Below are 21,367 nucleotides of genomic sequence, written 5' to 3'. Positions count from 1 at the left end.
AATGGGAATTAAGACTGTGAGCCCCACGTGGGACAACCTGATTAGCTTGCATCCCCCCTAGCTCTTACAACAGTGCTTCGCACAAAGTAAGCTCTTAACAAATGCCATTATTATTATAACCTCCCTCACTCAGCTTCACTCCTCTGTAAACTCACCTTCAATATCCTTTGCATTCAATTTCCTCAATATCCTTTGTATTTACAATGCCCCAACTCAGACACACACATGCATATGCACCCTTAATAATAATAATAATGAAGGCATTTATTAAGTGCTTACTATGTGCAAAGCACTGTTCTAAGCACTGGGAAGGTTACAAGGTGATCAGGTTGTCCCATGGGGTAACTGAGGCCCAGAGCAGTTAAGTGACTTGCCCAAAGTCACACAGCTGACAATTGGTGGAGAAAGGATTTGAACCCATGACCTCTGACTCCAAAGCCCATGCTCTTTCCACTGAGCCACACTGCTTCCTACCTCCACACACACTAACTTGCTGAATGATAACTGTGGCATTTCTTCCATTCTTACTATGGGCCAAGAGCTGTTATAGATAGAGGATAAGCCAACTTGTACTTCCCAAGTGCTTAGTACAGTGCTCTGCACACAGTAAGTGCTCAAGGCTGTCCATCACCTTGCCCCCCTCCTACCTCACCTCCCTTCGCTCCTTCTACAGCCCACCCCGCACCCTCCACTCCTCTGCTGCTAATCTCCTCACTGTACCTAGTTCTCACCTGTCCCGCCATCGACCCCTGGCCCGTGTCATTCCCCAGGCCTGGAATGCCCTCCCTCTGCCCCTCCGCCAAGCTAGCTCTCTTCCTCCCTTCAAGGCCCTGCTGAGAGCTCACCTCCTCCAGGAGGCCTTCCCAGACTGAGCCCCTTCCTTCCTCTCCCCCTCGTCCCCCTCTCCATCCCCCCATCTTACCTCCTTCCCTTCCCCACAGCACCTGTATATATGTATATATGGTTGTACATATTTATTACTCTATTTATTTATTTATTTATTTATTTATTTTACTTGTACATACCTATTCTATTTATTTTATTTTGTTAGTATGTTTGGTTTTGTCTCCCCCTTTTAGACTGTGAGCCCACTGTTGGGTAGGGACTGTATATGTTGCCAATTTGTACTTCCCAAGCACTTAGTACAGTGCTCTGCACACAGTAAGCGCTCAATAAATACGATTGATGATGATGATGATAATAAATACGATTGAATGAATGAATGAATGAATAATCAGATGAGATAAAATCCCTGCCCACAATGGGCTCACAATCTAGGGAGGAAGATCAGGTATTAAAGCCACATTTTATAGATAAGGAAATGGACACACAGTGAACTAAAGTGACAAGGTCACACATCAATAATAATAATAATAACGATGGCATTTATTAAACACTTACTATGTGCAATGCACTGTTCTAAGCACTGGGGAGGATACAAGGAGATCAGGTTGTCCCATGGGGGGCTCACAGTCTTAATCCCCATTTTACAGATGAGGCAACTGAGGCCCAGAGAGGTTAAGTGACTTGCCCAAAGTCACACAGCTGACAATTGGCAGAGCTGGGATTCAAACCCATGACTTCTGACTCCCCTGCTCTTTCCACTGAGCCCCGCTGCTTCTCTAAGAAGTGGCAGACTGAGGATTATGACTCATATCCCCTGACTGCTCTGTCTACTAGGCCATGCTGCTTCTGACTCTGTTTCTACTTCACTGGGAGAAGAACAGAGAAGTTGCCTTGGACAGGGAGTTCTAGGAGAGGAGTGATGTGCAGCCCTGTAATCTGCATTCAGACCTGGAATTCCGTATCTGCCCTTAGATTCTGGGTAATAATAATAATAATAATAATAACAATAATAATAATAATAATAATAATAATAATACTCTTGTATTTTTTAGGCCAGCACTGTTCTAAGCTCTGAGGTAGATTCAAGGTAATCAGGTTGGACACAGTCCCTGCCCCATATCAGGCTCACAGTGCTGGTCCCCGTTTTACAGATAAGGTATCTGAAGCACAGAGAGGTTAAATGACTTGCCCAGGGTCACACAGCAGATATGGAGCAGAATGGGAATTAGAACCCAGGTCCTCTAACCCCCACATTCATTCATTCAGTCATACTTATTGAGCGCTTACTGTGTGCAGAGCACTGTACTAAGTGCTTGGGAAGTACAAGTTGGCAACATATAGAGACAGTCCCTACCCAAAGGTGGGCTCACAGTCTAGAAGGGGGAGACAGAGAACAAAACAAAACATATTAACAAAATAAAATAAATAGAATACATATGTACAAATAAAATAGAGTAATAAATACATACAAACATACATATATATTTACAGGTGCTGTGGGGAGGGGAAGGAGGTTTCCACAAGGCTGCACTGCTTCTCTCACGCTGCTTTAGTTCTAGGTATTTACATACCTCACATCCTCCTTCCCTGATGATGTTGGAGATGATGACTGTGGTATTTGTCAAATTCTTAATATGTGCCAAGCACTATACAGAGCACTGGGATAGATACAAGATAATCAGGTCCCACATGGGGCACGTGGTCTAAGAAAGAGGGAGAATAGATATTGAAGCCCCATTTTGCAGATGAGGGAACTGAGGCACAGAGAAGTTAAGTGACTTACCGAAGGTTACACAGAAGGTAGGTGGCAGAGCCAGGATTAAAACCCAGGGTTTCTGATTCCCCGGCCCTGTGATTTTTCCACTAAGCCACACTTCTCTCCCTTTCCCCTCTTCCCAACCCATACCCCAGTCCCTCTCAGCCAATCCCATTCCCTGGAAACATTCTCTAATCCAGTGAATGTTTGGAACTGACCACCCAAATGGAAACCCATTTGTTTTTATACATTTATATATAATAAGGAGGTCCTTTAGGCATTGAGTGTCCTATTTTATTGAGTAAGGAGCTTTGTTAAGTGGAGCTGTTCAAATTCCGCATTGTCACATTCTAGAGATTTCAGCAAGTGTCTCTACAAGAAGGAACAACGGTGAGAGAGATCGGGTGGGGTCTACAGAGGAACTACGCCATTATGGACAGCGATGCCGCTATATGGCGAATCCTTTAATTCAACCGTATTTATTGAGCGCTTACTGTGTGCAGAGCACTGTACTAAGCAGTTGGAAGAGTACAATACAACAAGAAACAGACACGTTCCCTGCCATGAGGCCAGCACATGGGGATGACTCAGGGTTTTACCAACTCTTGTAAATTTCACTTCTGACAGTAGTAGCGAAGACAGGGAGGGTGCTGGGAAGCAAGCAGTGTCGGGCCTTCCTCTTGCCATCCTCACTCCCTGGCCTGGCATACGTGGCCACCGCCTCACCTCCCGGGAGCAAGCTTTGAATCCGTTCTGTGCTAGGGAAGACTCTCTGCTCCTGTTCTGTTCCCCCACAGTTTCCCCACCTTTCTACCTGGACCAAGTTAGGCTACACAGTTTTCATTCTGTACGTTTTGAAACAGAAACCTGATCTTGTGTTCTTCAGGGTCTCTAGAACTTTTTTAAAATTATTAAATACGAAATTCCCAGCAAATTTTGCTGATGCTTTAGCTGTAGCCACCTCGCCACCGCAGGAGCGAGCTTTGAATCTGAACTGCACTAGGAACCTTCTCTCCCTGCCCATCTCTTACCCTGCCCCACACCCAGACTGTAAAAGCTTTCCCTATGTACGTTTTAAAACAATACCCTGATCTAGTTTTCTTCGGGAATTTTAGGACATCTTAAATGACAAAACATGAAATACCTGGCAAAGCTGCAAGGGTCACTCCCATTTTCTTTCCCCCATTCCGCCAACCAGATCCCAATAATAATAATGTAACAATATAGATGATATTTGTTAAGGGCTTACTATATGTCAAGCACTGTTCTATGCACTGGGGTAGCTACAAGCTAATCAAGATCCTATCAGGGTAAACCAATCAGAGGAAGCAACACATAAAGTGACACTGGAAAGTAATGTTTTCAACTGATAGCCTACAAATCAAAGACGGTCTCCCCAGGAACCCATTATTTTGTAGTTGATCGTTCCTTAGTGACGCCTATCTTTCTCGTGTACCCATGTCTACCAACTGTACTGTATTGTCCTCTCCCAAGCTCTTGCTCTGCAAACATTAAGCACTCGATAAATAGGATTGATTGATTACTTCGATCATTGATATTATGAATAATAGCACTCACTATGTGCCAAGCACTGTACTAAGTGCTGGGGTGGATATGACCAAATTAGGTTGGACACAGACCCTGTCCCATGTGGGGCTCACAGTCTCAATCCCCAGTTTTACAGTTGAGATAATATAAATAAATTATCGATTTTTAAAAATGGTATTTGTTAAGCACTTATTATGTGCTGGGACTGTACTAAGTGCTGTGGTAGATACAAGGTAATCAGGTAGGACATAGTCCCTGTCTCACCTGGGGCTCACAGTCTTAATCCCCATTTTAAAGATGAGGTAACTGAGACACAGAGAAATGAAGTGACTTGTCTAAAGTCACAACACAGACAAGTGGTGGAGCTGGAATTAGAACCCCAGGTCCTTCTGACCCCCAGTCCCATGCTCTATCCAGTAGACCACTCTGCTTCTCTAGGTACATATGTGCTGTGGAGCTGAGGAAGGGGTGAATAAATATTGTACAAACCCGAGTTCAAGGGCAATGCAGAAGGAAATGCATGGGAGAAGAAATGAGGGCTGAGTTAGGGAAGACCTCTTGGTGGAGGTGTGCTTTAATAAGGTTTTTAATAAGGTTTAATAAGGTAGAGTGATCATCTACATGGTCTACATAGCCCCTTCCTTCCTCTCCCCCTCGTCCCCCTCTCCATCCCCCTCATCTTACCTCCTTCGCTTCCCCACAGCACCTGTATATATGTATATATGTCTGTACATATTTATTACTCTATTTACTTTACTTGTACATATCTATTCTATTTATTTTATTTTGTTAGTATGTTTGGTTTTGTTCTCTGTCTCCCCCTTTTAGACTGTAAGCCCACTGTTGGGTAGGGACTGTCTCTATATGTTGCCAACTTGTACTTCCCAAGCGCTTAGTACAGTGCTCTGCACACAGTAAGCGCTCAATAAATACAATTGATTGATTGATTGATTGATATGAAGAGGGAGGGCATTCCAGGCCAGAGGCATGACATGGGCCAGAGATCAGCAGTGAGATACATGAAATAAGAGTTGCTGCCACCAGTTGTGAAAGCCACCATCTCTGCAGGGAAGGATTCTCCTCTTGGACCAGGATTGGGGTAGAAAAGGGCCCATTTTCATTCCTCAAAAAGATTTTTGCCTGCACCCTTACCAAGGTCCCAGGAGGCACATGGGGAACAGAGAGATTAGGTTCTCTGGGCTCATCCATAGAAAGATTCTGTGGAGGGGAAGGGGAGGGGAGGGGAGGGGAAGGATGTTATCGTGAGATGCGGTTAGAATTAATTTTATAATTTTTTTTTATTTCACTGACCTGAGCTAGAGCCAAGACAGTAACGTCCACGTAGGAAAGACCTTGGATATCAAGTCCCCTGATACTCTCTGTATTTAAAATCTACACGGTGGTTTCCTTTTAATTAGTTTACACTTCATTCTGAGCACTCTTCAAATTCTCTTGGGCAGTTTTGGGTACTCTTAGCTGTCAAAGTGGTTACTAGGTTCTTCTGCCAACAATAAATGATATACTGTTATACACTATTGCTTTTTAAGTGGACTTGTGTTTGACTGAACTGACTTTCCTTACTTTAACCAAAGACGTTAAATGGTCTAAGCATGTGAAAATCGACTGTTGGGAACTTAGACTGTGTTGGCTGCATCTGAAATAATGTCAGGATTAAGAAATCAAGACATCTTCAACTGTTTCCTAAATGACTGCTGAACTGAGAGCAACTGACATGTCTGAGGGTGAAAATTTGACACCTATTTCAATCTACAGTAACAACTGCCTTTGTTTTGATGGAAAGAGCTCGGGCTTTGGAGTCAGAGGTCATGGGTTATATGTTGCCAACTTGTACTTCCCAAGCGCTTAGTACAGTGCTCTGCACACAGTAAGCGCTCAATAAATAGGATTGACGATGATGATGATGATGATGATGGGTTCAAATCCCTGCTCCGCCACTTGTCAGCTATGTGACTTTGGGAAAGTCACTTCACTTCTCTGGGCCTCAGTTACCTCATCTGTAAAATGGGCATTAAGACTGTAAGCCCCCCCGGGACAACCTGATCACCTTGTAACCTCCCCAGTGCTTAGAACAGTGCTTCACATATAGTAAGCACTTCATAAATGCCATCATTATTATTATTATTATTTTGAAAGTGGCAGAATCACTTAAACTCCAAAGATCTGGAGATCAAGTGTATCACTGCTACTAAGTTAATACAGTAACTATCCTATCCCACCTTGATTACTATATCATTCTGCTTGCTGACCTCTCAGCCTCCTGTATCTCCCCACTCCAGTCCATACTTCACTCTGCTGCCAGGGTCATTTTTCTATAAAAATGTTCAGGACCTGTTTCCTCACTCCTCAAGAAACTCCAGTGGTTGCCCATCCACTGCTGCACCAAACAAAAACTTCACACTGTTGACTTAAAAGCCATCCATCACCTTGCCCCCTCCTACCTCACCTTGCTACTTTCCTATTACAACCCAGCTCTTTACTCCTCTAACACCATCCTTCTCACTGTACCTCAATTTTGTCTATCTCGCCACTGACCCCTCGCCCACATCCTGCCTCTGACCTGGGACACCCTCTCTTCTCAAATCCAACAATTACTCTCCCCAGCTTCAAAGCCTGATCGAAGGCACATTTCCTTCAAAAGCCCATCCCTCATAACCCCCCTGTCATCTTCTTCCACTCCTTTCTTCATTGCCCTGGCTTGCTTTCTTTATTCATCCCTCCACTCCTCTGCCGCTAACCTCCTCATTGTGCCTCGTTCTCGCCTGTCCCGCCATCGACCCCCGGCCCACATCCTCCCCCTGGCTTGGAATGCCCTCCCTCCGCACATCCACCAAGCTAGCTCTCTTCCTCCCTTCAAAGCCCTACTGAGAGCTCACCTCCTCCAGGAGGCCTTCCCACACTGAGCCCTCTCCTTCCTTTCCCCCTCCTCCCTCTCCCCATCCCCCCGCCTTACCTCCTTCCCCTCCTCACAGCGCCTATATATACATAAATAAATACATATATTTATTTATTTATATAGAGTAATAAATACGTTCAAACATATATACATATATACAGGTGCTCTATTTATTTATTTTACTTGTACGTACTTATTCTATTTAATTTATTTTGTTAATATGTTTTGTTTTGTTGTCTGCCTCCCCCTTCTAGACTGTGAGCCCACTGCTGGGTAGGGACTGTCTCTATATGTTGCCAACTCGTACTTCCCAAGCACTTAGTACAGTGCTCTGCACAAAGTAAGCGCTCAATAAATATGATTGAATGAATGAATGAATCCCCCCTCCCAGCCCCACAGCACTTATGTACATATCTACTATTTATTTCTCTTAATGTCTGTCTCTCCCCCCTAGACTGTAAGCTCATTGTGGGCAGGGAATGCGTCCATTTATTGTTCTATTGCATGCTCCCTAGCATTTAGTACAGTGCTTTGCACACATAAAGTGCTCAATAAATATGATTGAAATTGGAATGAATATGATTGAAATATTTAGATTGACAATTCTTGCTTAACTCTGTTCCAATGAACTATTTTTAACTCCTCATTATAGATGGGCAGTAACGAATCGTAATCGAAGCATGAGCGGAATTTCTAAATATCCAGAGGCACAGGCAAAAGTCTCTAAAAGGTGTGCCCTTGCAGTGTACATTCACATAAAAGGTAAGGTTCCTGAGAAGGATCTAACTGAGATTCCTCTCGTTTCCAGTTTCACTGCTGAACTTCATGAAATTTGCACATTTAGAGCAATGATATAATAGTAATAGTCTCTCAAGCACTTAGAACAGTGCTCTGCACACAATAAGTGCTCAATAAATATCATCGATGATGCTAATGATAATAATTGCAATGATAGTATTCATTAAGCACTTAGTATTTGCCAAATCCTGGGATAGATACATAATAATCCTATTAGACACAAATCCCTGTCCCACACGGGGCTTGCAGTCTAAGGGAAAGGGAGAACAGGTATTTTAACCCCATTTTTCACATGAGGAAATTGAGCACTAGGTAACTTGCCCTTTGGCAGGCAAGTGGCTTATCTAAAACTTGGATAACTTGGATAAAACTAAATAATATTTAGTAAGTGGTTTCCGTGTGCAGAACACTGCACTAAACCCTGGGAGAGAATGCACAGGTGGGAATTAGCTATGGTCCCTGCCCCTCAGGGTCGGGGGGCTCACTAACTCATATTATAGCCACATGTGTCTGAGGCTCGTGAGGAGTGTGAAGTAGAAAATTGAGCCAATTATCCTGATAATTTAGAACCCAAGAATGCTTGGCCTAATGGAAAGAGCATGAGCCTGGGAGCCAGCGAACCTGGGTTCTAATCGCAGTTTTGCCTCTTGTCTGCTCAGTGACCTTGTGCAAGTCACTTCACTTCTCTGGGCCTCAGTCCCTTCAGATGAAAAATGGGGATTGAATATTTGTTCTCCCTTCTGTTTAGACTGTAAGCCCCATGCCTGATGATCCACTGTTTAGTAAACTGCTTGGCACATAGTAAGTGCTTAACAAATACCACAGTTGTTATCATCATCATCATCATCATTATTATCAGGGATTTTCTCTCGCTGCCTAGGAGGGAATTTGGTTGAATGAAGCAGTTATTCCAATCATTATTTTCAATGATTTCAGTGGTGTTCAAGTTATAATTGGAGAAATTCCCTCAATTCTCTATTATACTTAGGTAGTATAAATTTTTCTAGAAGAAATGCCTGGATTTTCTGCATAAACCAACCCTATTTGTTAGTATCGATCCCAGCGCATAGTATGATGCTTGGCACACAGTAAGCACTTAAAAAATACCACCACTAAGCCAAGTTTAAACCTATCTCAAGAAGAAACCATTCCCCAGTAGCTAGCAGCCTCCTCCTTGTACTGCTTCTATGATCACTCGTGACCACTGGCACCACCCTAAATAGAAGTGGGCCTTGCTTCCTTGCACCTGGCCCCAGAAATGTGCCAAGATGGAAAGGTCCCTGGATGGGGATGTGAGGGGAGCAACAGAACTGATATCTACATCTTATGTGGTTTACAGTGCCTTACAGAAGGAAAAAGAGGAGGGGGAGAAGGAGGAGGAGGAGGAGGAGAAGGAGGAGAATGGGAGGAGGGGAAGGAGAATGGGGAAGGAGGAAGAGGAGAAGCAGGAAGAGGATGAGAAAGGGGGAGGAGAAGAAACAGGAGGAAGAAGAGGAGTTGGAGCAGAAGGAGGAATTGGAGGAGGAACTGGAAGTGGGGGGGAGGAGGAGGAGGAATGGGAGTAGGAGAAGGAGGAGGAAAAAGAAGAAGAGAACAAGGGGGAGGAGGAGAAGTGGGAGGAGGAGGAGAAGGAGGAAGAGGAGGAGGAGAGAAGAAACAGGAGGAGGAGAAGAAGGAGGAACCAGAGGAGGAGAAGGAGGAGGAACTGGAAGGGGGAAGAAGGAGGAGGAGGAGGAGAAGAAGAAGAAAGAGGAACAAGATGAAGAGGACAAGGGGGAGGAGGAGGAGTTGGGAGGAGGAGAAGTGGGAGGAGGAGGAGGAGGAGGAGAAGGAGGAAGAGGAGGAGGACCTGGAGGAGGAGGAAAAGGAGGGAGAGGAGAAGGAGGAGGAAGAGGAAGAGGAGTGGGAGGAGGAGGAACTGGAAGAGGAGGAGGAAGAGGAGGAGAAGGAGTTGGAAGAGAAAGAGAAGGAGGAGGAGAAAGAGGAACAGGAGGAGGAGAGCACCTCCTGTTCTCAATCACCAGACTCCTGGGCTGTTTTTGTGGTGGTGTTTTTTTAATGGTATTTGTTAAGTCCTTACTATGTGCCAGGCAATGTATTTAGTGCTGGAGTTGATACAAGCTAGACAGGTTGGACATAGTCATGTCCCACATGAGGCTCTTGGTCTTCATCCCAATTTTACAGATCAGATAACTGAGACCCAGAGAAGTGAAGTGACTTGCCCAAGGTCACACAGCAGATGAGTAGCATAGCTGAATTCGAACCCAGATCATCTGCTCCCAGGCCCGTGCTCTTTCCACTAGGCCATGCTGTTTCCATTTAGTAGACAACTGTGGAGGCAGTCAAATCCTATACTGGGTAAACTATGGCAGAGGCCAATGTGGCTAATGTAGGGCAAGCAACCCTGGAGCCGTGGAGAGTAATGGCTTAGCAAGTCCTTACCCTTCCCTCTCTCTCTTTAATCTTGCCCTCTCTCCTCTCTTAACTTAACTTCTCTGTGCCTCAGTTACCTCATCTGTGGAATGGGGATAAAGACCATGAGTCCTATGGAAACATGGACTCTGCCCAACGAGATTATCTTTTATCTACCCCAGAACTTAGTACAGTGCCTGGCACATAGTAAGTGCTTAACAAATATCATTTAAAAACAAACCAACAATAATAAACAAAGGAAAAATAAGCCCCAGTGTTGGGTCTGATCTCAGATCTGTTACCTTTAGACAAAAAGGAGGTAGTTGGCAGGTGAGAGTGGGAAGAGGGAGAAGGAAAGAGAGAAAAAACTGCTGTAGTTATTTTACTTTTATGCTCTGTCCTTTATGTGGAGGAGTTTAAGATATTTCATCAAATGTTTTATTGTTCCCAACTCCAGATGAGCTCGTTGTGGACAGGGAATGTCACTGTTTATTGTTGTATTGTACTTTTCCAAGCACTTAATGCAGTGCTCTGCACACTGTAAGTACTCAGTAAATACAATTGAATGAATTACTCTGACCCCCAACTCCCCATTCCTTGAGGTCATCAGCAAGATACCTTTTCCAGGATTTTTTCCCTTCACCACAAAGCCCTCTGAGCATGTCACCAGTGTGAGGTAATGCCTTGGAATTGGTGCTTCTGACAACTTACTTAGCGATCATTCAAACAATCGTGTTTATTGAGTGCTTACTGTGTGCAGAGCACTCTACTAAACACTTGGGAGAATACAATATTACAGAGTTTGTAGACACCTTCCCTGCCCACAAGGAGCTTACAGTCTAATGATGACTGCTGTGGTTATTTTACCTTTATCCTCTACCATTTTGGGGAAGAATTCAAGATATTTCTTCAAATGTTTATTGTTCCAAACCCCAGATGAGCAAACCATCAGCTATTGTTCTTCTGAATTGAGAGGGCGGACACTTGCTGTCCTCTAGACTATAAACACATGTGGACAGGGAACATGTCTACAAATTCTATTCCACTGTACTCTTCCAAGTGCTTAGTAAGGTACTCTCCGCACAGTAAGTGCTCAATAAATACCATTGATTGATCGGAGTGGAGTGTCTGATGCTTCCCTGACATTCAGTGCTTTTCATGTAGTTGGCCCTCGTTCGGGAATTTTACCAGTTAGAATGCTCCCATCTTCTGTCCTGGAAAACGTTAGGCCTGATAAATCTCCCACATTATGTTTTGCTTTTTATATAGCCCCCTTCTAGACTATGAGCCCACTGTTGGGTAGGGACTGTCTCCATATGTTGCTAACTTGTACTTCCCAAGTGCTTAGTACAGTGCTCTGCACACAGTAAGTGCTCAATAAATACAATTGATTGATTGATTGATATAGAGATGATTGAGAAGCAGCAAGGCTTAGTGGATAGAGCACAGGCCTGGGAGTTGGAAGGACCTGGGTTCTAATCTCCGCTCTGCCATGTGTTGTGTGACCTTGGGCAAGTCACTTTGGTTCCCTGGGCCTCAGTTACCTCCTCTGTAAAATGAGGTTAAGAGTGTGAGCCCATGTGGAACAGGGACTGTGTCTGACCTGATTAACCTGTGTCTATCCCAGTGCTTAGAACAGTGCTTGGCATATGGTAAGCGCTTAACAAGTACATAAAATCTCATGATTTATACCCTATTATTATTGCTTTTTCAGAAAAAAGGATCTCATGTGACCGCACCGGGGTGAACTAAAGCTCCCATTTTGGAGGGAGTATTTTTCATTGGACAGCCACAAAGGAGGGTGGGAAAAAGAAAAGACGGCAGGCCACTCGCTCCACTGCTGAGGAAGTTGGTTTTCCTGATTGACATGGACAATGCAGGGGAATAAGAAATGCTCTGATGGACTGAGCGACTCTTCGAGCATTGGGAGCGTCTTGGATGATGCAGATCGAGAAGTGAGCAGTCTTACAGACCGGGCATTCAGGAGCTTGTGTATCGCTGAAGAGGCATCCTTCAACGACTCCAATCTCGTCATCTCCCCAGATATCTCTCGCCAGTTCTTTGGGAAATTTCACCAGGGAACCGGAAGCCATGTGCTCAAGAAAAGCAACCTCTATAACAGATTACCACCCCAAAGAAATGAACGTGCAACCTGGGCCTCAACATTCCAACAGTTACCAAAATATGTTCAAGGGGAGGAGAGATATCCCAAGGGCAGTACCCCGCCCCTACCCCCGCCAGCGAGGAAAGCACTGGAGGTGCCAGTGTCGGGGTTGAGGAGCAGCAAACCCGTCTCCAAGGTATCGTCGTTGATTAAGACTTTTGACAGGACAGAAAGCCAGCGCCCAGACAACCCGTCCCCGGCTCCCAAGCAAGCGGCCCAGAGAAGCTCTCCAAAATGCACCCTTCGCCCCGGGAGTGGAGTTAATTTCTGCTTCGATTCAGCATTTCTAAAGGTCAGGAAGGTGCCTGCCGAACCGTCTGACCCAAGCCAAACTAAACACTGGCCCGGTTCCAAGCAGGTGCCGGAAGATTCATCTGAACATTCGGATCTGGCGTACGACTGCGACGGCCTCAGCCCCGAACGGCCAGACCCCACCGATTCATTTCAGGCAAGTCTTGGCCACCCTCCTCAAAAGCCTAGCAGAGGTAAGACCGTAAAGAGTAAAGAACAGGCAAGCCAAGGGAGCTTCCTTCACAGTGAAAATAGCGCATTCGAGTCATGGAATACGCACAGTCAGAAGATGCTCGAGAGACAGGAGGTTACCGAAATTCCACCCGAAACCAAGGTCGCCCTTCATTATGAAGACATGCCGTTATTCAGAGAGCCCCACACATCTGAATATAAAACGTCTCCCAGCCACACCAGGGCAGCCTTAAATCAGGAAGAGAGCATTCAGAGAGAGATAGCTCCTTGCTCCTCCGGGTCGCAAGTCACTTCCGATCCATCGGCTTCTGAATTCCCAGGCTTTGCCAGGAAGGAAAAGCCTTCTCATTCGGAACCCGACTCAGAGATGGTGAGCACCCAACCCCCGTGGCGGAGACCAAGAAATGGCAGAAAGGGAAAGGAGACAAGACGGGAAGGAACAAACGAAATGAAGATCAATGGGCAATGCCCTTGTCTGAGTAAAAGTCCAGATACCATAGAGCCACGTACTGAAAATGATGCGGTAAGAGAACGGGCAAACTCGGTGGATGCCAGTGAAGCTTATAGCCCTCCCTTTAACATTAGTGAGCTACTGACTCCCGTCCTACCTACCAAACAAGTCATAAATTCATTGGAAAATCAATCCGTTCAGGTAACCCCCCCACTCCCAGAAAAGCCACCAGAAGGTAGAGAACAGGAGGGGCAGGGGTTTAGCGATTATCAATCTCGTGACAGTTACAAGTCCAAATTGCCTAGCTTGCTATTCAACCTCAAGGATGTTCGAAAACGTGTAAAGAGCACTTACAGTCCTTTACCGCTCTTAAAAAATCTCGATGAGAAAATCAAAGGCAGGGATTATGCCAGTCAAGAGAGTGTCAGCAATGGGATCTTGAACCTGCTTGAAGAAAGCCCACAGGACATGTTTGCTAAGGATAATCCACAACTCTTCCCCTCTTTGCCCTATGTAAATAGCGAGGAGGAGAGTAAAAAATACATAAACGGACAATGCATGGATAATTATCTGCCTCTAAGTTCACCTCAGATCTTAACTGAGCCTCCCTTCTACATCAATGGAGAGGGTCCAGAACAAAACAATTCCAAGGCTGAAGATCTCGTTAGAGACCCCAAGGGCAGTAAAATGATTCCAGGCCTAGGGCACCAGTTAAATGAACCCAATTTTAAGAAGGGTCAGCATTTACCCTCACTGAAACTTTATGGTACAGATGCCACAGATGGAAAGGAAAATCAATTGAGTAATCACTACCCTGAAAATGTAATGCCAAGATCCATCTCGCAAGAGAATCAACAAGAGAAAGAAGCTGGAAATCAGAAAGCAAATCTCAGCCAGAAAATATCACCAGGCCCACTGTCCCCAGAGGAAGAAGATGTATTTTATAGTGATAGCCAATCGGATTTTTTCCCAAGCCTCAAAAACAAAGCTAAAATTAGCACTAGCTCATCTGACCAATCATTCGCCTCCTTTGAGGACCTACAGTCTCCGAGAGAAACGTGGCAGAAAGCAAGGTTTCCAGAAAGTCAAAGGGAAGAGAGGCAGAGTGGCCCAGGTGAGAGGCAAAAGAGAGAGAAGAAAGAGAACACAGAGGAAGAAGAGGAGTTGAGATACTCTGCTCTGGTCAATGGTGAGACCATCGTAGAAGAGGAAGATGAAGAGAGCTTGATGCAGAGGGAAAGAAAGAGCACGTCTGGAGATATACCGATGATGGGCCCCAGAGAAGAATTCAATTGCAAGGGGGCTTGGTCAGATAGAAATGCAGCTGTCCTCCTTCCCCATAAAGAAGATCTCCAATTATCACCTTCCTCAAGTTCCCACAAGCACATTGTGTTTACAATTAAAGACAACACCTTCAAGTCATCTCCTGTGATCAAACCCATCTTGTTGCCCTTGCTGAGAACTCAGTCCTCTGAAGAGACATCAAACAGTGGTAAGAAGGAAACTGCCAGGGCAATGGCAGAGCAGGCAGAGATGGAAAACCATGTTTACCAGGAGGCCCGAGACACACTCAATCGTCAACAATCGGGCCAGGCCTCTGGGTCAAACGTGGAACCCTCGGAGGCAAGAAAAGGAGCCTTCGGGACTACAAACCACAGTAGGCAGATCTCACCCGGAGTGGGACGTTTTCTTCCTGGAACAGGAGTTATCCCTTCAGAAGATGAAGGCGACTTGCCAGGTGACCTGCTGATGAAAGATGGCGCATCAAGGAAGGTACCAAAGTGCACTGTGGGAAGCCATCAGAAGAGCAAGACAAGAGAGAAAGAGAAAGTAAAACCAGCCATTGTTTTATCAAGTGTGGCTTCTGAAGAAGACCTTTCCCCAAACCAAGCCCTCACCCATTTGGTAGAGCAGACAGAGGGTTTTAAAAGTCACTTATTGTCGGCTCCTAGGGCAGGGTCCTTGGTGAGACACATAAGCCCAGAAGAGATGATGAGCTCTCCTACGGCAAGTTCTCTAGTAGGGAGAAGTATGTATTCTCCTGCCACCAGCACAATTCTGGAGGAGTGCTTTGACGATCGGGATACATTACTGGGGAATTTTCCCTGCCCAACAGTAACAAGCCCACTGTCAGGCATAGACACCCACCTAACCGGTCCGGTTCCAGAAGCAAAGTCAAGTACTAAGATGAGAAGGAGGGAGGATGGTGGACGTCTACTGAGGTGGAATATGGGATGTAACCCACTCGATCCATATTCTGAAGGGCTGATAGACTCCTCCCAGAGAGGGCTGCTTTCTGAGCACAGCGCCAACTCAACATCTCCCTGTGAGAAGTCACCATCCTCTGGTCATGTGGAAAGGTCAGCGGGGAAGCCACCCGCTGTCCCACCCAAGACTGAAAAGGCCCTCCGCCGGGCCAAGAAACTGGCAAACAAGAGGAGAAAGCCTGGCCCGCAACAAGAAAAGCACACCGGAGTACAGGAGGAAAAGCCCCGGGCAGATGAGCCAGCTATGGTATGGGAAAGGCCTCTGTCTCCCAGCGAGATTTCTCTAGTCACCTTCCCTACGGTCCACCCCCTACCGCCTTCCACACACCACCACTCCATCTCCACCCTCTCTGAGCCCATACAGAGGAGGCAACGGATCATCCAGTCGGCCACCCCCGTGCCCTCCCACCCAGCAACTCAGCGGAAACTCCTCCAAGACCCCCATTCCGGAGAATACTTTGTCTTCGATCTACCCGTTCAAGTGCAAATTAAGACTTTTTACGATCCAGAGACGGGCAAGTACATCAAAGTCTCCATCCCTTCCTCTGAGAAAGACTCGCTTGACCCAGCCTCTCCAGAAGATTTCAATTCTCCTCACGTGGTGTACCCCGGCTTCCAGCCTCTATCGGTGACTTCTTTAGCCCCTCGGAGGTCTGCTTCTGAACTCTCCGCTCCTATTTTTAGGCAGAACGTTCAGGCAATGGAACTGACTGAGAAGAGGTATCCAAGCCCCGGAGATTCAAGACACTTAGGCTCATCTGGGGATGTCGTGCAAAGTCACCCCACTGACGAGACACCCCAGAGCTCAGAAACCACCACACGTGAAGCCCCGAGTCTGGATATCATTTCCACCGATAATTTAGAGGACTTTGCTGCAGAAGGGATCTCCTGAAAAATTGAAATGACTAAAGCCAAGAACACCCATCCCCTCTAGAATTTTAAAACCCTTTTAAAAGATGTTCAGAGTCCGCAAATGTTCACCTGAGACCTGTCAATCAATCAATCCTATTTATTGAGCGCTTACTGTGCATAGAGCACTGTACTAAGAGCTTGGGAGAGTACAGTATGAAAGAATTGGTAGATATGTTCCCTGTCCACAAGGAGCTTCCAGTCCATCACCAAGGATGACCCTCAGGTTTCTGAGAGAAATGAAACCAAAGGATTCCATCTCTCGGGGAAGGGGAGGTCAGAAGGCGAACAGATTCCCCGTCCAGTTCTGGAAGTTCATTTTGGTTTGGATGAATGAAAAATGGCCCATCTGTGGGAAAGACAGTGGACCCTTAAAAGAGGCCTTATCCCTCCTCTCCTTCCCACTTCTCTCCTCACTGGTTGTGGCCATCGCTGCTTCCACCAACGTGCTGAGGATTTCCTTTCCAGGAGGCCATCTTGCTCGAGATTGAGGTGACAAAGGATGACATCCGGCTCCCTTTTAAGACTGTTGTATTTAGAACCATCCCATCTCCCTCTTCTGCTGATAGTAAGCTTCCTGAGATGGCTAAGGCACTTGGCTGGAATGCTCTAATTGAGTTTGGATTCAAACACCCCAGTAAACCCCAAAGACCTGCAGGCATTGGCGTACACTGAAGAGAACCCAGATTTTCTTATGAACTCTGTGACTGTATACTGGGTATACAGTAAAAGCACAATCTTCATCACAAAATGAGATTACGATACAGCAACACTTTTCCAGATATCTGGTACAGGTTTTACTCAAATTCCACCTACATAGTACTAGAAAACTGACATCAGCCACATCATCTCAGGATGAATCTTAGCTGGGCAAACCCTCCCGGCAAGAGACAAACCCAACGGAAATCTGTTCAAGTGCTTATTTGGTTAGAAAGGGTTTTCCTTTCTCGAGGAAACTTTCTTCAACAAGCTGTGCTCCGATAAAAGGAAGAAGCCGACTTTTCAGAGTGAAGAGAGTTTGCAGGTGCTTTTCGATCTTCGGACTGGTACCATTTTCTATGGAACGGGGTGAAATAAAATCGCCATTTTTGAATGTTCAAAAGGAAACTTTTTCCCGCAACACCTACAGTCACACTCCGTAATATTTCTGCCATCTTTGCCTTGTACCTTTCGTCTGACTGTATAAACAGTATTCCATGCTATGCATGGCACAATGATAACTGAGCAGCTCAGCCTAGAAGCATCTCAGGTATACAACCGAGTGCAGGTATTCACTTTTCAGAGTTTGATTCACACCATGATGGTTATTGGCCTTCAAGCAAGAGGAGCCTGACTTGTTTTGAGTCACCTGCAGTTATGCCTTGATTTCAATACTGAAGATGAAGATTTGGACATCCTTGGGTTGTGGGGTTTATTGGTTAGTATCTGAATCAAATAGTGTAAAAAAAAGTGTGTCCTGCACCTTAAAGGCTTTGATGACTTTTGCACTGTATGAAATTACAATGTTCTGGACACAAGGGACCGTAGTCTGTGACTCTTTCCTTTGTACCAAGACACCCGAATGCATGTGACGTGGAAAACCCTATGCTTTTTGTAGTTCTGTGTGTCACTAGGAAAGCGTACCATCGCCTGCCAGTCACTTCCTATCCTGTTCTTACAGGTGAAATGTTTTGACTGTAGAAGAGGTGCTTTCTAGTTCTGGCCCTGGATGATCGATTTTGCGTAGAGACTTGGACTAATAGAATACATATACAAAAGCCAGTAGTTAGCAAACAGCAAAACGGTTCCTTGAGAGCTTTTTGATCTACTCTCTTAGAATTGTTTTCTCAGTCATTCTGAGATGTTTGTTGCCATAAGCAATGGCCCTTGATATCAATGGTTTCTCTGAAAGTGAAATGTACCTTTTTTAAGAAGTTGCAAACCCTCATTTCCAAAATGCTTCTTGGTTTGAGAGAATTTTATTTGACCTTTTTTTCAGTTTGCCTGGGTCCTCTTAGATTCAAGAAAGCCCACATCAAATGGTTGGCCTACAGAAGTCTTTTCCTAAGAAACAGGTGGATGGCCAAGCCCTGATAGATTTGTTCCAGGATCATCCACAATTCAGGATGCAATTTGAACCTCCAACCTTTGATATTTTCCCAACTCATAGGAACCAGATAGTTATACATTCAGAACATCCCCGTCAAAGCACATACTTCCTTTAGCAGTTTCCAATTTAGAATGCAAAATTTTTGCTAATTAGCATGTCAGCAATAGACCTTCCTAACTACTGGGTCTAATGAACCACAAAACAACACTGTGGAAAAGAATGGCACAATGCAAAATTACTATTAAATGCAGTGTCGCTTTCCAACATCAATTCTAGTCCAGACCATCCAACCTGAATTCTCAGCAGGGCCCTGGGATACTTTTAAAAATGCATTCAAAGGACACTGCAAATCTGAATGTTTTTTAGGGACAGTAATGGGGCCAAGAAAACTGATTCTACAGAGAGGACTGTCAAATGGAGTACTGGTTTTCTACTCATTTAGTGTGGGCTCACAGTTTTCCTCTCGAATGGCCAATTTTGTATCCAACAACAGAACTACCCCTGTCCGCTCTGAAATGATCCCAGGGAAGTAGAGAAGGGTCCTAGGAGATTCTCTGGGTATTTTGAAGGAGTTTTATAGATAATGCTCCTCCGAAGGAGACATAACGTGATGAACCCTTAAATCTCAGCAATGGAGTGTGACCTTGGGCAAGTCACTTCGCTTCTCTGTGCCTTAGTTACCACATCTGTAAAATGAGGATTAGGATTGGGAGCCCCATGTTTGCTTATATCCATCCCAGCTCTTAGAATAGTGTTGGGCACATAGTAAACCCTTAACAAATACCAAAAGGCCTGCTGATATTTTTTTTTTTTTGATGAAATTACAACTAAGTAATTTATCATAGGCTAGACAATCACGTTACACAAATCTAGTGATTTTTTTTTCCTTCACAACCAGATTTCAGAACTTTCTACAACTGAGTCAAAGACTAGCTGAGGTTCAGGGGGCTTGGGGAGCATAGATTTCACAATGATTCTGGTGCTAGATACTGGGAAGTGTCCATTGGTGGGGGTAGGGCTGGAAAGCTCATTAAAACCGCCCTCTCTCCAATTAGATTATCCAATCTTAAATTTGCTCTCTGTCTTTTGATCCTTTATACTTCCAAACTGCCCTTTGAAGACCCTATTTTCCTTTCCCAGAGAAATATTCAATTCCGTTCAGGAGGGAAAAAAATGAAACATTTTAACTAAGTACAGTATTAATGAACAGAACCCTTATGTTGCCAACTTGTACTTCCCAAGCGCTTAGTACAGTGCTCTGCACACAGTAAGCACTCAATAAATGACTGAATGAATGAATGAACCCTTGAGCACTTTGGCCAGTGGGATAGGTGTCATCTTTTCATCTTTGAAAATAAAGGACTTGGCTCGTTGTGTCACAGAAGTGGTAAGGACCTTTGAGAAGTTCTATGGACAAAACTGTTGAAGAGCAGTTCATCTACCATCATCACTTAAATCAATGCAGCACATTCAAGGTTTAAAAGCTCAACAAAAGTTCAGGCGTGGGCATAGTAATAATAATAATAATGATGATGGTATTTGTTAAGCACTTACTATGTGCTAAGCAGTGTTCTAAGTGCTGGGATAAATACAAGGTGATCAGATTGTCTCACAGTCTTAATCCCCATTTTACAGATGAAGTAACTGAGGCACAGAGAAGTTAAGTGACTTGCCCAAAGTCACACAGCTGATGTAGTAGTGGCTGTAGCACTGCACTCAATGAATGGTAGGTTTTCTCACAGAAACACCAATGATCAGTAAGTACGATGATTCCTAATATTAAAAGCACACAATGGATTTTTCTCTTAGTGAGAGGCAAGCTGGTAGTCCAAACAATCTGAATAACAACATCGGGAGTTGAACAACATGGACAACTTCAGTTGCACTGCGTGTGTTCTAAATGATATTCCCTTTCTCTCCAATCACAGTGCCAAATGACCCTGAATACTTTTATTTACTGGGTTGGGTAGGAATGAGGAAAGTTTAGCTAACAATCAAACTTAACAGGTTAAGGCTTCCGATGGATGTAGCTCACTCATCTAAAAGTAACTGTTTATAAAGTTGAGGGTGTTTACAACAGACTACTCGGGAATAAAGACAGGAACCACCTCTATTGCAGAGCTCTCTACTGTAGAGATGGAAGAGGAGCAGCCTGGCCTTCTGGAAATACCCTGGGCCTGGGAGTTAGAGAAGCTGGGTTTTAGAGAAGCAGTGTGGCTCAGTGGAAAGAGCGCGGGCTTTGGAGTCCGAGGTCATGGGTTCAAATCCCGACTCTGCCACTTGTCAACTGTGTGACTTTGGGTAAGTCACTTAACTTCTCTGTGCCTCAGTTACCTCATCTGTATAATGGGGTTAAGATTGTGCACCCCACATGGGACAACCTGATCACCTTGTAACCTCCCCAGTGCTTATTGCACATAGTAAGTGCTTAATAAATGCCATTATTATTATTATTATTATTATTATCAATCTCGACTCTGTGAGTTGCCTACTCTATGACCTTGGGCAAGTCACTAACTGTGTGTCAGTTTCCTCAGCTGTAAAATAAGCATTCTAGTGTGAAGCCAATGTGGGACAGGGACTGGGTCTGACCTGATTAACTTTTAGCTACCCCAGTATTTAGTACAGTGCTTGACATGTAGTAAGCACATAGCAAACATCATCATCATCATCATCATAGAAGCATTAGGCACTCTAGAGCTGCCAACACAGATACCCAGATGACAAGAA

At 44.8% G+C, this 21,367-nt stretch overlaps 1 protein-coding gene across 1 annotated transcript; it reads left to right on the top strand.

Annotated features, from left to right (window-relative positions):
• Positions 1–7,740: 7,740 nt before the first annotated feature.
• Positions 7,741–16,690, top strand: C3H10orf71 (chromosome 3 C10orf71 homolog). The gene is made up of 2 exons (XM_038744142.1): positions 7,741–7,826; positions 11,989–16,690. The coding sequence occupies exon 2, from the start codon at positions 12,149–12,151 to the stop codon at positions 16,529–16,531; it is 4,383 nt and encodes a 1,460-aa protein (XP_038600070.1). The 5' UTR covers positions 7,741–7,826; positions 11,989–12,148; the 3' UTR covers positions 16,532–16,690.
• Positions 16,691–21,367: the final 4,677 nt, after the last annotated feature.

The sequence above is a fragment of the Tachyglossus aculeatus genome, chromosome 3 (genome assembly GCF_015852505.1).
Source record: "Tachyglossus aculeatus isolate mTacAcu1 chromosome 3, mTacAcu1.pri, whole genome shotgun sequence".
Taxonomy (NCBI): domain Eukaryota; kingdom Metazoa; phylum Chordata; class Mammalia; order Monotremata; family Tachyglossidae; genus Tachyglossus; species Tachyglossus aculeatus.
The sequence above is the reverse complement of the archived record's forward strand: the minus strand, read 5'-3'. Positions and strand labels throughout refer to the sequence as shown.